Here is a 14,667-nt window from a genome sequence, read left to right as displayed (position 1 = left end):
TGTTTGAGATAACAACATTCCATGAATATGTGTCCATAAATATTTGCATGCATCATAAGAAATTCCATGTAGGATACATGCAATTTTCACATGAAGAGCTTTAGGAATTTTTTGGAACCAATTTAGTTAACATGTTTTATAAACATGTATATATCTCAATTTTGTTCTTCAGTAAACAATATTGCAAACCCTCGTAACGGGCGTAATTTATTCTAGGATACGAAGAAATAATGAATACCCTCAATATTTAGCAGTATAAAAATTTATTAGGATGAAAAATCATATCAAAATAATGGACTTGTATACTCAGAAGGTGGTAACTTAAGTTCACGTTCTAGGCGCAGACATTCCAACCGATCCTTGTGAATTTGCAATTCTAAAAGAGTTAGTTCAAGATTTTTTCGTTTTGTATGCTCCCCACGGAAATTACAGCCAAATTTTTCCACACGTGGTCCCTTTCTTTTCGTATTAGTCCGAAATAATGCAGAGCGTCCTGGTCGTCTGGATGGTATACTCTAAATAAAAACCCCGGTAATAAAATAATTACCATCTAATTATGTATATGTGACTCTACCGCCATGGTAAACATTTGCTATATTTATCTCGTGTATTCCCGTAGTAAAAAATTAGTTGAAATGTTGGTAATAAAAGCAACCGCGACGTGAAAATATATTTCCAGCGTGGTAATTACACAGTTAAAAATCCCGTAGTGCTTGGGGAGCCCATATGACTACACCGGTATGGTGTTGATGGTTATCAATGTATCACCAGCGGGTGACAATATTCACCATGTTATTTCGGTTTTCTTACCAAGCGGTGGGAATTTACCACCTGGTGGTGAAAATTTATGTATCCACAGGCCCTAAAAATGACGGTGTAGCCAATGGGCTCCCCGAGTTTCATAAAAAAATTTAAGCGTAATTTTTTTAATACACGATAGCAAATGTCGGTAGTCATAGATTCTCCGCCTGATAATGATTTGTTAAAATTTGGTTACCTCTACGACCTCCACTTCTGTGGCGTTTTCGTCTTCCCCATTTATGTCTGCCTCGTCAACTACACTGTCAGCACTGCCATGGACCTCTTCAATTTTTATTGGTAAATCTCCCTCTAAAATGTCCAGAATTAGAGTGTCGACTTCATTTAAAGGTTTCTCTCGACCTCCTCCTTTTCCCTTGCGCGTCATGTTTTCTCTTTTGGACTAAAAAAATAAAAAGTAAACTATCTCCGTAAATTGCGTAACCAATTAAGGTACCTATAATAGGTCATTCATAAACTATGTAAGAGGAAAACCAGACCAAGTGTTCCATAAAAGCATTTTCCATATTTCGCGAGAAAAAGTGTTAAACTCGGGTTCTGGTGGGTATCCACCACCATCGCGCGTCAGTGTCGTATCCGTCGCACTTTGTCGCGCTCATTCAATCATGCGTCTCATTTAATTAACTATGCTGGGTTATTTAAATGTTGGCTTATCAAAATAAAAAAAACTTAAATGTTGGTATATCATTGGTCCTCGTTTGTTACGGCACTTGCCGTATAAGCCACTCCCTCAGAAACTTTGACCCCAAAAATCTCACGGTCCCAGCGTTTCCCTTCGGGCAACAAAAGCTGAAAATGTAGCTCTTCCCAAGTAGAAAAATCTGGCCTTTGGTTGCCCGAAGGGAAACGCTGGGACCGTGAGATTTTTAAGGATTTATGTGTAGGTCATGAAACCGCCAATTTTCGAATTTTGAAACTCTTGATGCATTAAAATGTTCGTATTCAAGGGCGAAGTCAAATGGCAAATGCAAGTATTGGTCTAACTCTTGTCCTACAGCATGCACATTGCCTTTCTCATTTTTTCAAATTTTCTTCCTATATTTTTATAGGGGGTGTGGTTGCACACAACTAAAAAATGTTATGTTACCTTTATCCTTGTATCCACAATATTATTTGCAATTTTTATTATTTAATTCGATGAAATCGACGCGAAAATCTATGGAACATATCCGTCATTTTATCTCGTAATGCCTCGAGGTGGGTACCGGGCTTGCGCCAAGCAGTCACGTGGGAGGGAGGGTACCCACAGTGAAAAAATAAAAATAAAACAAACAAACAAACGCCGTGAAAATTAAAAACATAAGGAAGTAAATGTCAAATTAAGTTACTTCGGGGCCGTTCATAAATTATGTAGCGCAAAAATGTAGAATATCTTGACCCACCCTCCCTCCTTTCATATGATTTTGTGCCTATGTGAACAAAATCATTGAAGCCTAGGGCCCCCCTTCTCGCGTTACGTAATTTATGAACAGTCCCTTACAGCCTATGTGGAAATTGGAAATTTTTCATGACGTCACAACGGGTAAGGGACTATCGATATGTTACGTCATCAAAAATTATCGATTTTGGCACGCAACGTGAACATTGAAGGGTTGGGAATTTTAACATAGGAAAGATAGGAACGCCAAAACTAACCTCCAACTAAAATGATGACGTATCTAATATATGGACGTACCCTAAAACTATGTTACATAGCTTATGAACGCACTCTGAGATTATTAAAATTGAAAGAATTACCATCGCTCTCGATTTCCAAACTCCCCATATTTTATCCCGAACGAAGGCAAAGTCACGCTCGGCAGAAACGATTTGTAAGGACTGGGCACTTGACAGCACTTCCATCCAGCCCAAATGCCTCTGCTTATTGTCAACTTCTGATATTTTTCCAAATAAAATCGAACGTTTCTCCTGGATGACATTGAGCAGAGCCATTTTCCTTTCTTTTGATACTCGAGAGGCCTATGAAAATAATATAATTGTAGAAGGAAAAGTTAATATGTACATTTCCAAACCTGATTCGTATTTACTACTGGCTCTTAGTTAAAATTTCCCTTAGGTACCGTCCATAAATTACGTAACGCCAGAGGGGTGGAGGGGGGTCTAAGCCTCCAATGATATCGTGCCTATGTCACAAATGCTAAATGGGGAGAGGGGCAGGGGTATTGAAAATCTCGATTTTTGAGTTACGTAATTTATGGACGGCCCCTTTGGGACAATGATAATTTCAAAATTAAACTTGCTATCAACCAATTAAAATGTGTACCCAGTTTCCAATTTTTGACTGTTGACGAAAAACAAAAAATCCTCTATGCAACATAGTTGGTGTAAGGAAATTCCAAAATTTGTGAAGAAAACTATTGAAAAAAGCCACTTTTTACCATCGAGTTTTCCACAAATTAGCAAAGAAATGAGATATTCTCATTTTTTAGAAATTTTGGTATCAAATTAATTTGTGGACACAAACTTAACGGAAAATAAAGTACCTACATTTGTGTACTTGGTAGCCAAGAGGTTAAAAATAAAAAAATAAAGTATCATTAAATTAATTATCTAAACTAATCAAGTATACATAATTATTTGTATTGGATTCTTTAATATATGACTTACTAACTTGATTAATTTGGTTTAATTTAAAAATTAACTGTGAAATCAGCTTGTGTAAATTTAAATTTAATTAAATACAATTCCAATCACAAATAAATAACTTGGAGTCTTACCGTCATCATTATCGAATTTGGATGAATAACTGAACGAATTCAAGTGTATAATCAAAATAAAATTTTACAGATACTTGTTTTTCGACTTTTGCAAAATTACTTTGCAATTGTTGTTGTGAACATGTGGAGAGAAAAGTGAAAAGTGCGGACTCGACTGGCGATCGACTTGCATTACGTAAGAGTATTGAATACATGTTAGGGGACGTTCATAAATTATTTGATACAAACATCAGGATTTTTTATACCCACCTCTCCCCAGGGTTCGCTACCCCGGGTTTTTGTGGGTTGGGGTTTTTGGGGTTTTTGTGGGTTTTTGGGGTATCAAATCTCCGGAAAAACCCTAATGCTTAATGGGGTTTTTGCGGGTTTTTGTGGGTTTTTGTGGGTTTTTCCGGGGTTTTTGTAGGAGTTTGAGGCAGATTGAAACAAAATCCCTTAAACTACAACGTAGATCAATGCTAATTAACTTTTCTGCTTCATCCTGAAATTTTGAGAATTTTCATTTGCGACTTGAATTTCCAAATATCATTGCATATTTCCAGGTTTACATGTCAAACATGAATTTTCGATGTAAAAGTCCAAATCAATGATGACGGTTAAAATTGCATGTTAAAATTGTATACTAAATTAGTTTATCTCTAATATATAATTTTAGGAATTCTAGTTCAACCTGCCCCAAAATCTACAAAAACCCACAAAAACCCACAAAAACCCAAAAACCCACAAAAACCCCAAAAACCCCGGAAAAACCCCCGGGGTTGGGTTTTTCTACAAAAACCCCGGGGTTTTCCGAACCCTGCCTCTCCCCCTTTAGAATGTAGGTACGATAACACTGTAGCCTTTTTTCACCTTCCCTCTTGCGTTACATAATTTACGAATAGCCCCTAACTCTGTGCACATAGTATACGTACATTTAATATATGTATAGACCGTGAAGTGCATGTATGCATGTGTAAGTTTTATGGAAAATGCATGCATATCTGACTTATGGTCAATCCAGCTAATTAGGGATACTTATTTGAAGTTTGATACATATTCGTGTTCAAATAATCTACGCGTCCAAGAAGCAGCTAAATATGATGGAAAACCTATGTATGCATATCTATGTCGTGACGAAATAAATGGGATGACTGTACTCTTACAAATGAAAAAATATTGTTTCTTGACCACATTTTTAGCAGTGTAAATGCCACCATGGTTTGACCCTCGGGTTGCATTCTAGTAAGTACACAAGTAAAGGTTCGTTTTACTTAAATTAAATGCACCAAACCACTGTATTTCACAAAAGGTTATATGACATTTATGCATGGGTTCACGATCTATGTATACTAACTGGATGGACGAATGCGTAGCAACCTTTTCCCACATATGTATTTGTGGACAATAGTTCTTCCGAATCCTAAAAAAAGGTAAAATCCAACAACTTTGATCCCTTCTGTCAAATCCCTTAAACCTGTAGAACAGTTGAATTCACTCATTCACCTCACCCTGAGACGGGATTATTTGACATGATTTATTTTAAAGGTTGGGTTAATTACGATTAATGTTAATATTAATTAATTCTCCAGATTATCACGCTACATATGTACATATTTCTCCCCAACGGAAAACAAGCTACACTTAATTAATTAAATCATAGAAATCTTCACAGGTACGTATGTACATACATAAACTGGTTATTTTATACAAATGATTTTGAAATATGTATTTATGTATTCATTGACAGATATTTAGTCAAAACTCGACATGGAATTCCCCAGAGAAATTTCTATACCCCATGTCGCCCTTAATTTCCCCGAGGTAAGTATTTATTAAATATTCCTCATCATAAATTTACTTTTCAAACGTCTACTCCTATGTACAAGCGAAGAATCATTTCAGCTTATAGCATGCTATTGCATGTGGGTATTGAATTTCAAACCCCGTCTCAACTTTTCTTTCTTCCATGTACTCGATTCAGAGGTCGACGCAGCCGATCTCACGCCGCCGCGCCGCCATACGCCGATGATTTTTCCGCGCCGCCGCCGCCGAAAAAATTGATTTCCTATTCCATTAACATTGCGACGCCGCGCCGCGCCGCCGACGCCGCCGAAAAATCACCAAAAACTGGCGCCGCCGCCGAAAATTTGTCGGCGTCGACCTCTGACTCGATTTTGAAACCTATTCCCATTGCTACTTTTACAAAATAAAGATTCTAATTACATCCAAAAACATTGAAATAGGTTGATAAAGTTAGGAACGAGCAGTTTGATTCTCTTGTTGAGTAACAATAATGAAAACCGGAATCTGTTTGGACAAAAAGAAATATGATCTGGATAAGCTTGTCATTGTTTATAGAGCTGATTTTTGTGAGTTCAACGGTGTCAATAATTTGGATCTACTCAGCCCCCTCGCTGAGTGGGAGGAGCTCAAATTTGGAAAAAATCGCCCCGTCTGCGATTTTTAGCGCAAAGGAGGGTCAATATTTTTGAAAGCGGTTTTCACCAAAAGTTTCCTAATTTTATTCCCTACAACCCTTTTCAACCGTTTTTTGAAATTCCAAAAACGTATTTCACGATTTCTAGCATCCAGACCTTAACACAGGGGTAGATTGGGAGCTAACATAGCAATAGATGGGAAAAAACTCAAAAGTATTCTTCTGTCCCTGGAACATCAGGGAGTGGTTATGCACGGGACAAAGTAGGTATATTCTTAATCCTCCCGCCGAGACCTTTCCAACGATACCTCACTTATGGGGTAATGTGAGACTTGACCCTCCCCTACCCTTAGTCCCACATCGCGTAATTGGTTTTTGGAATTTCAAAAAACGGTTGAAAAGGGTTGTAGGGAATAAAATTAGGAAACTTTTGGTGAAAACCGCTTTCAAAAATATTGACCCTCCTTTGCGCTAAAAATCGCAGACGGGGCGATTTTTTCCAAATTTGAGCTCCTCCCACTCAGCGAGGGGGCGGAGTAGATCCAAATTATTGACTCCGTTGAACTCACAAAAATCAGCTCTATAAACGATGATAAACTTATCCAGATCAAATTTCTCTTTGTCCCAACAGATTCCGGTTTTCATTATTGTTACTCTGTTCCAATACTTTCTCCAGATTTTGGTTATTGCGTCGTCCTAAATATATTTACACACAGTTATATTTTACTCTATTTTAATGGAGTAAATTTGACAAAACCTTATTTCGAGTGAATAAACAAAATTATTATTGGTATTTATTTTAAGAGTTTCTAAAAACGGTAACAAGAAAATAGTTGTAAGGAAAGGAATTTAGGAAAATTTTGGTGAAAACTTTTTTTCAAACCTATTGACCCTGAGATTCTCTATATTATTTCTCTCAAACCTGTTGACCCTAAAAAAATACTAACAATTCGATGGTGTGATATAAGATGGTTATCGCCGATATCCACCGGACTAATTTTAAATTGTTCACGCTCAAAAATAAGTGAACGCATATTTTTGCCCTTTCCTAAATGGGCATGTTTACGCCCTTGGCGGAGTTTTCAAAAAGAAATTCAAAATTCTGATTTTTAAAAACGCTGGAACTTATTGAATTTGAACCTGATTTAAAAAAAAAAATAAACCCAATTTGTATTCAGAATTACATCCCTGAAAATCTAAACATTCATTTTAAAAAATTTGATATTTTCATGCTACATATTTCTGAATCTCTAGAAACCCAAAAAACGATAATTTTTAGAAAATTAAAAGTTGCCCAGATTTTTTCCAGTGACAAATTATGCAAATTCAGGAAAATTTTGATGAATACGGTTTTCAAAAATATTGATCCCAAGAATCTTTTCCAAATTATTATTTTTATCCTGAACAAATTCCAGTTTTCCTCATCTTTTTGTTTTTGAAAATACAAATTTGCATTTTATACACTCTGTACATGGAGAAAATACCTACAAATTAAGTAAAACTACAAGACTTAAACATTATTTTCCCCAGATTTTAGCCAAAGTAATGACCTTTCTCCCCAAACCTGACCTCATCACTTGCACCTTGGTTAACAGCGGATTTGCAGCAGAATCCCGGGAACGTCTCCTTTCCACGGAGTCCGTCGTCCTCAACGCAATTGACATCCTCAGCATGGACATCATGGAACGAAGCTGCCCTCAAAATGTGTCCATCCATGAACAAATGACTCCTTTTCCGCATATCATGAACTATTTTATTTCGAATAATGGCACCAAAGTGAAGCACTTGTCGACCTATTTACCCCTGGATGGTGTCACGATACCCCAATATTTCCACTACTTGTCGACATCCTTCCCAAACTTGACCACGCTCAAGATGGAGGTCACAAATTCAGCTGGACTTCCCCCCAACTTGTTCATCCCCTCGGAAAAAATGATTCGCTTTAGGAAGATTAGTAAAGTCGGGATCAAAATCAGACAACCATTGACCGCGGAACACTACGCCAAATTAGGCGAAATTATGGCATTTTTCCCAAATCTGGTGACCTTGGCTTGTGAAGGAATTTATTCATCTTTCCCGGGTAAGTCTTCAGATCCGAAAAATTTCTGTTCACATTGAGGGAGCTTCTATATATTTATTACACTCTTAAAAATCCGGTAATAAAATTTTAATATCGTTTGTTACCGCTCGTGTGGTAATATTATCTAGTACTGTCAGCGGTAGCGGAGTGTCCCAATTCCTCCACCACCGTGGTAAGGCAGTATTTAGTCTCGTGCCAGCATTACATACGTAGCAAAGATTTTGGGTTGCGGCCATGCGGTAATAGTGCGGCTACCAGCACGGTAGTGTATACCGCGTGGTAATAAAATTTCTTAAAGTGTATATACGTCATTACAAAAGACAGATTTGTAGACTATCCGCCAACCCGTTCCTTATCATGTTAAGTTGAACACGAGTAAGATAAGCGACCCAATCAGCCAGCTCTTTGGCGACATAATATATGGAAGTTCCCTTAACTGAGAACAGACTATTCATTCATTATTCGCTAAATTCATGACTAATGGTTGAATAATTTGTTGAAAATTCATTCAATGAATGAGTACTTCACAAATATGGATTTATTCATTTCATACATACTCATGAAGAATGGATGAATATTTATATGCATAAATGAATCATGAATGAATAATTGCTTTCCCAATTTTTAATTATAAATATTTTTTGAACTTAAGGAATACTTATCAGACCGAAATCGAAGATTGTGCCCTTCACCCGGCTGGAATTGGCTGCTGGGGACGGTATAACCCCCCTCATTTCGCAACTTCTAACCCTCTCCGCGCCCACCTTGGAACGCCTCAAATTCTTCCACCTGGCCAATTTCCCTTCCCACCATGACCACGAGAACGACGCTGTTTTTCCCGTCATGCCAAAACTTAAGGTTTTCACCATTGTGCAAAGCCCCACAAGAGGAGTTTTCAACGGGTGTTCAAATTTTATGCCTGCCCTGCGGTTCAAATTTGGACGGTTTAAAAGTGATAAGTTAGTTTATCAAGATCAGTTCCCCGCTCTGGAGAAGATCTCAATTTGCCCGGATCGTCACGTGGCTATCACCGGGTCCAGGTACTTCCTAAGTCGCCTCGAGTACTTTGAAATGACGGCAAGATTTTTGTACAATTCGTTCCTCCGGGAAGGAAATTCGTGTGGGGTGACGGTGAAAGAGTTGGATGTCCCGTTCCCCCCGGGGGACAAGTTTAGCGTGATTAAGAAGAAGATAAGCTCAGGGTCATGTACTAGAGGGCCGACGGGTTTGTGCGAGTGTGGCGAGGAGAGGGACTCGTCCGAATTTTGGGACCGAGTAGCGGCAATATTTCCTAATTTGGTGGGGTATGCGGCCATGGGGGGAAGTTTGGAGAGGGCAAGGGTGGAGATGGGGGAAGAGTTGGGGTTTATAAAGGGGGAAGGAGGAGAGGGTTGGATTTAGGTGCGGATGGGTGGAGGAACGGTTTCAAATGATAATTTAACCTCTTAACGAAGAAGGACGAGCTTTGTAAAGAAGCGAGCTTGATTATCGTTCATGACGAAACATATGTACAAATACACATACATTTGTACCGCATAAACTATCCTGACAATAAAATTTCTTAAAAAGATGGTATTATCAGAACCACGTACATATATAAGAGCAGGACAGAGGGAAGACAAATGTGCATGCTTTTTGTTTGAAAGATTTCACATGGAGCCTCACTCACCAATGGCGTCACTATGTCACACCACGTTAAAGCAAGCAAAAACCCTGCACATTTGTCTGGTCTGATGAGAACCGAACAATATTTCTTTGGTATTTCGCGCCGGAGCTGGTAGTTCATTCACGTCCCTCAAAACTGAATAATGTAGAAAAATCAGCATTTTTTCGAGGTGACCAGTACGCGCATACATATTTAGGTAATTTTGTATATTTTTTTCTTGGCTATCGCCTAGAGATAAATTTGCTTCACCTAAGACAAAAATACGGGTCAATTTATTTTTGAGTGTGAACAATTAAAAATTAGTCCGAGAGATATCGGCGATAACCACCTCATCTCATAAAATATATAGTAAAACGTTAATATCGGGCGTGTTACAACGCCGTATTAGTTATCAATACCACTCTGGTAGAGTTGCATTTGACTATATACCGGATGGTATTATACTGGATTTCTTGTAGATTATCTCCGCGGCCGAAATATGTAGCAAACCTTTTCTATTCGTGAGAAACTACATATTATGAAGGAATTTACAGAAGTCTAAAATTATACAAAAAGGGTCAAACACCAAGACTTGGGTCCCTTCTTTTAATATGCCTTAAAATTGTACCCTACAAGCGGATATACTCCATCACCTCATTTTGGACGGGGTTACTTTACTCAAATTCTTTAGTTTAAACTGAAGGAATAATTTTCAGAGTTCATTCCCACTGTATTTACGTACAATCATCAGGCTGCAGGTAATTCAATTAACCTGCGAATTTTACCTGGAAAACTTACTATTTAAAATTAAATTAATTTAAAAAAATTTCAGATATTTCCAAAACTGAAATATGGAACTAACCAGGGACATTTCGAAACCCCATTTCGCCCTCAATATCCCCGAGGTATTTATAGATATTTGGTCTTATACGTACATATTTGCATGATTATGAACAAAATGCTTGTGCATATAATTTTAGTGCCTGAACAAATTCCAGGTTTCATAATTGTTATTTAAAAATACAAATTTGCATTTTAAGTATTTTTAAAACCACCAACAAAACAAAATTACAAAACTTAAACATCTGTTTTCTCCAGATTTTGGCCAAAGTAATGACCTTTCTACCCAAACCTGACCTCATCACGTGCACCTTGATCAACACCGGATTTGCTGCAGAATCTAAGAAACGTCTCCAATCCACGGAACGGGTCGTCCTCACCGCAAATTATATCCTCAGCTTGTGTACCACGTGGCGAAACTGTCCTCGAAATGTGTGCATTTTGAAACAAATGACTCCTTTCCCTAATATCCTTAAATATTTTATTTCGAATAATGGCGCCAAGGTGAAGCACTTGTCGACCTATTTACCCCTGGATGGTGTCACGTTACCCCAATATTTCCACTACTTGTCGACATCCTTCCCAAACCTGACCACGCTTCACATGGAAGTCACAGATTCTGCTGGACTTCATCCAAGCTTGCCGTTCCCCTCGGGGAAAATGCGTCCCTTTCGGAAAATTAAGAAACTTAAAATCAAAATCAGGCAATCATTGACCGCGGAACAATATGCCAAATCAGGCGAAATGCTGACCCTTTTTCCAAATTTGGTGACCTTTGCTTGTCAAGGAATTGATTCATCATTCCCGGGTAAGTTTGTAGACCCGTAAAATTCGCCACACATTCAACGAGCGTGCATAGATTAAAAACGCTGATTTTTCGACTACCGACCAATCCGTTGCTTATCATTGCCCATGTTAAACTTAAGATAAGCGACCCAATACCACCCTGCCAAGTGCCACATTTCCGGCGACGCAATATATGGACGTTCTTTGATCTATTCAAGTATTCATTCATTATTCAGTAAATAAATTCATGAATAATGAATGAATAATTTGTTCAATTTTTTTAAATGAATGGGTATTTCACAAATATTTATTCATTTCATCCTCATGAAATGAATATGATGCCTAGGGTGTATCTAGAAACCCATCAAATTTAAGATACAAACACTACGAAATGAATAAAAATATTTAATTTCAAACTTCCACCATTTGCATGAATGAATAATGAATGAATATTTTTTCCCAATTTTTGAATTAAAGAGATTAATATCTATTTCTCGAACAGGAACGCTTATCGGACCGAAACCGAACACCACTTCCCTCACCCGGTTAGAATTGGCCGCTGAGGACGGTATTACCCCCCACATTTCAAAACTTCTAACCCTCTCCTCGCCCACCTTGGAACACCTCAAATTCTTCGACCTGACCAATTTCCCGTCCTACTTTGACACCGGAAAGGACGCTGTTTTTCCCGTCATGCCAAAGTTGAAGATATTCGCCATCGTGCAGAGTTCCTTCAGCGGGCTGATATTCTGCCAGTGTTGCAATTTTATGCCTGGGTTGAGGCTAAAGTTTGAGGGGGAACGTGATACATTTAATTACCGAGAACAGTTCCCCTCCTTGGAAAAGATTGCGATTTTCCGGAATGAAAGAGAGGTCGGGGATTTAAGTCGGCTCGAATATTTTGAGACGAGCGCGAGATTTTTGTACAATTCGTTCCTCCGGGAAGGAAATTCAAGGGGGGTGACGGTGAAAGAGTTGGACGTCCCGTTCCCCCCGGGGGACAAGTTTAGCGTGATTAAGAAGAGGAGGAGAAGTTCGGGATGTAGTAAGGGGCCGACAGGTTTGTGCGAGTGTGGCGAGGAGAGGGACTCGTCCGAATTTTGGGACAGGGTTGCAGCAATATTTCCAAATTTGGTGGGGTATGCCGCCATGGGGGGAAGTCTGGAGAGGGCGAGAGTGGCCAGGGTGAAAGAGTGGGTGGAGATGGGGGAGGAGTTGGGCTTTATAAAGGGGGAATTGAAGGGGGGAGGATGAGAGGGTTGGATTTAGGGAAGGATGGGTACGTCGAGGTGGAAGAAAGGGTTAAAATAATAGTTTAAGGAGGGGGAAATTTCAGTCGTGTAAAGATAATTAATAAAAAAATACCTGTTATGAATAATTCAGTAATATAGCACAGTATGCGATTTCACGATGTCAATATTTAGGGAACGTACGTATTGTTAACACACAAAATTGATGCACTGATTCTTGTGGGGTTTTATACAAAGTACCCGTAATAATTATTAGTCTCACATTCCCGTTGAGGCTGTATTGGATGATTTATTAAATGAGAAAAGAAGTAGTTCACATCTTCACTCTCAACTCGTAACTAAACTAAAATCCTGCACAATTCAGGATTGCTAAACTAAAAGTGGTTGTCGTAATAATTAAAAGTGGATTAATTAAAAGGCAAGTAATTCTACATTATCATTATCATCCGTACATTACGTGGGTCGTCGTTGCACAATTATCACACAAAAATGGGTAGGTCATTCCAATATTCCAATGAGAACAACATTGTATCATCTCACTTAATTTAGTCGTGTGGAGTCCAAGTTCCATGATTGAATAAAGATCGAGTGTTCGCAATAATGTCGATTGTACAAAAACAACAGGATGTCGTATGATGTTATCTAGTTGCTAAACAGATCTAACTTTACATAAGTAATGAATTAAACGTTGGGTCAAGAAGATGACTCAGTCATTCATTGATTCGTGTCTTCACTCGTCAGCATTGATAAGGCTTGGGCTATTAAAACGTAATCTCCACGTTCTCTCGCATGCATGTCATACAATAAGTGCAATATCAGCTATTATTAGTTAAAGATGTATGCCGATTTCGGGGTCTTAGCAGTATATTATGTCAACAACCTCGAATTTCTAGTTTAAAATCTGGTAGAGTAATACATCTTCTCCGTATTGGTATTGAGTATGGTACTAACTTCCGACCGGATTGAGACTTGTTTAATTGTGAGTGGTAAATTATTCATTACCACGGCCTTGCTAAACGATAATGATGTACTTTCGTATGTATTACCGGGCCGGTTGAGTCGGTAATCATCCGATCAGTAATGATTTAATGCCAAGTTTCTAGCAGTACATGGAATGTAGCATGATTGGATCATCCATGTATGCGCGGTCCAAAATCGATGACAGACTTTACGCAGGGTACCTTACTAATCATGAATGAACCAGTTTACTCCTAAGTTTTACGCATTCCCGTGGTTTTGGGTCGTTGGCTAATGGCTAATATGTAATGATTTTATAGCGCGTGAAGATGTGCAGTTATTTAATCATATATGTATAAATACACACATACCAACATAAATATACATATACTTACTTTTTTAATTGTTTTACTCACAATGCGACCGTGTGAAGTGTAAGCCTCTGATTTGGTTGACATTTTGAAATTACGTGGTCCATGTCAATACAATCAGCATTTCTTCAGGCAGTTTGTGTGGATCTGGCGAGAATTTTCCAAAATATTTGAGGGCAAAGTTGACAAAGATGAGATTCTTAGCCCGAGAGGAAAATTGAAGTTTAGTTTGCTTCCTCCGCACGGTAAAAATCAACTTTGTCCTAAAATATTTTGGGAAATTCCAACCATTGCACAATCTGCCGGAAATGCTGATTGTATTGACATGGACCACATGGTTTCAAAATTTCAACCAAATCGGAGGGTGACACTTCACACTATCGCATTGTTAGTAAAAGGCAGGGGTTCAAGTTTAGTAAAAATGTTAACCGTAGTAACGTGGTTTGCGATGACGCAATTTTCAAAATCTCATAACTATCGTAACAAACAATGTTAAAATTACTTATGCAAACCCCACCAGTGTAAACTTATAAATATTACAAACTTGTAATATTTTAAAATTTCGCCACCGGGGTTATTACCGGTTTGGTAACAAAATGACTACCACTTAATAATAAATTAATTACCACGCGGTAGAGTCACATAGATACTCCGCCTGGTAATAGGTTATTACACTCTTAGCAAAACGGTATTGAATCATCACCAACCGGAGTGCATATATGACTTGACCAGCGCGGACATTACCGTATAGTGAAAAATATACACCGACGTGGTGATGAAGACTTC

At 38.3% G+C, this 14,667-nt stretch overlaps 1 protein-coding gene and 2 long non-coding RNA genes across 4 annotated transcripts; 1 reads left to right on the top strand and 2 right to left on the bottom strand.

Moving 5' to 3' along the window:
* Window positions 1-244: 244 nt before the first annotated feature.
* Window positions 245-11,054, bottom strand: LOC110854568. Its single transcript, XM_035855210.1, has 5 exons — window positions 11,047-11,054; window positions 7,522-7,681; window positions 2,557-2,778; window positions 998-1,201; window positions 245-515 (listed from the first exon to the last, which is right to left on the bottom strand). The coding sequence occupies exons 2-5, from the start codon at window positions 7,666-7,668 to the stop codon at window positions 285-287; spliced, it is 804 nt and encodes a 267-aa protein (XP_035711103.1). The 5' UTR covers window positions 7,669-7,681; window positions 11,047-11,054; the 3' UTR covers window positions 245-284.
* Window positions 4,975-7,111, top strand: LOC118436690. 2 transcript variants are annotated; one of them, XR_004835631.1, is made up of 4 exons: window positions 4,975-5,187; window positions 5,263-5,336; window positions 5,497-5,794; window positions 6,629-7,111. It is a non-coding gene; the product is annotated as an uncharacterized LOC118436690 (long non-coding RNA). The 2 variants fall into 2 exon arrangements; XR_004835630.1 differs by lacking the exon at window positions 6,629-7,111 and having other exon boundaries at window positions 5,497-5,857.
* Window positions 11,055-11,695: 641 nt separating the features above from the next.
* LOC118436691 lies at window positions 11,696-14,406 on the bottom strand. The gene is made up of 2 exons (XR_004835632.1): window positions 12,669-14,406; window positions 11,696-12,523 (listed from the first exon to the last, which is right to left on the bottom strand). It is a non-coding gene; the product is annotated as an uncharacterized LOC118436691 (long non-coding RNA).
* Between the last annotated feature and the right edge of the window lie 261 nt (window positions 14,407-14,667).

This window comes from Folsomia candida, unplaced genomic scaffold (assembly GCF_002217175.1).
Source record: "Folsomia candida strain VU population unplaced genomic scaffold, ASM221717v1 Fcan01_Sc010, whole genome shotgun sequence".
In the NCBI taxonomy this organism is placed as follows: domain Eukaryota; kingdom Metazoa; phylum Arthropoda; class Collembola; order Entomobryomorpha; family Isotomidae; genus Folsomia; species Folsomia candida.
This window is presented reverse-complemented; position numbering and strand designations above follow the sequence as displayed.